We start from the raw sequence: 683 nt of genomic DNA on the forward strand, positions 1-683 counted from the left end.
TCCGCTCCTTCAGGTTGTGCCCGTGCAGCTGCAGCTCCTTGAGGTTGCTCAGGTGGGCAAAGTGGGAAGGCTCAACCTGGAGGATCTGGTTGCTAGAGAGAAGCAGCGACTCCAGCTTGTCCAGCGGCTCAAAGACCTGCACAGGGAGCTCCTGCAGCTTGTTGCTGGCCAGGCTGAGGTAGCGCAGGTCAGGCAGGTGCTGGAAGGCCCCGGGGCTGATGCGCGACAGGTTGTTCTTCTCGATGCGCAGCCCAATCAGCAGGGAGGCGTTGCCGAAGGACGCGTCGCCCAGCTCAGTGATGCGCGTGTTGATGATCTGGAGGGTCATGGCATTCGCAGGGATGGGGCTGGGGACCTCAGTGATGCCAGCACCAGAGCATTCCACCTGGGCGGTGCGGACGCACTGGCACTGCTCCGGGCACTGGCCGCTGGCCAGCTGGATGCCCACCAGCAGCAGCAGCCATTGCCTCCCCTCTCCATTGGTCCTGCAGCAAAAACATAGGAGGGGGGCTCAGCCCCTGCAATGTCCCAGCCCCCCAGAGCCACTGCCAGGGATGGGTGCTGCTTTCTCCCTGGAAAGGGCCACTGAGGCCCCCAGCATGGCAGTGAGGCAGAGGAGGGCAGGCAAGGAAGGCTGGGGGCAGGCAGGGCTGGGGACTGGCCCGGCCGGCGGGTCGAAGAGG

The 683-nt window shown here is 64.9% G+C and overlaps 1 protein-coding gene across 1 annotated transcript in view; it reads right to left on the reverse strand.

Annotated features, from left to right (window-relative positions):
• Positions 1 to 76: 76 nt before the first annotated feature.
• LRRC15 (leucine rich repeat containing 15) overlaps positions 77 to 683 on the reverse strand; it is a gene marked incomplete at its 3' end in the record, with an annotated part of 7,797 nt that continues 7,190 nt past the window's right edge. Inside the window, exon 2 of the mRNA XM_010290456.1 lies at positions 77 to 485. Coding sequence (XP_010288758.1) covers positions 77 to 485 — 409 coding nt within the window. The remainder of the gene's footprint in view (positions 486 to 683) is intronic.

Source organism: Phaethon lepturus, unplaced genomic scaffold, assembly GCF_000687285.1.
Source record: "Phaethon lepturus isolate BGI_N335 unplaced genomic scaffold, ASM68728v1 scaffold21667, whole genome shotgun sequence".
NCBI classification, from domain to species: domain Eukaryota; kingdom Metazoa; phylum Chordata; class Aves; order Phaethontiformes; family Phaethontidae; genus Phaethon; species Phaethon lepturus.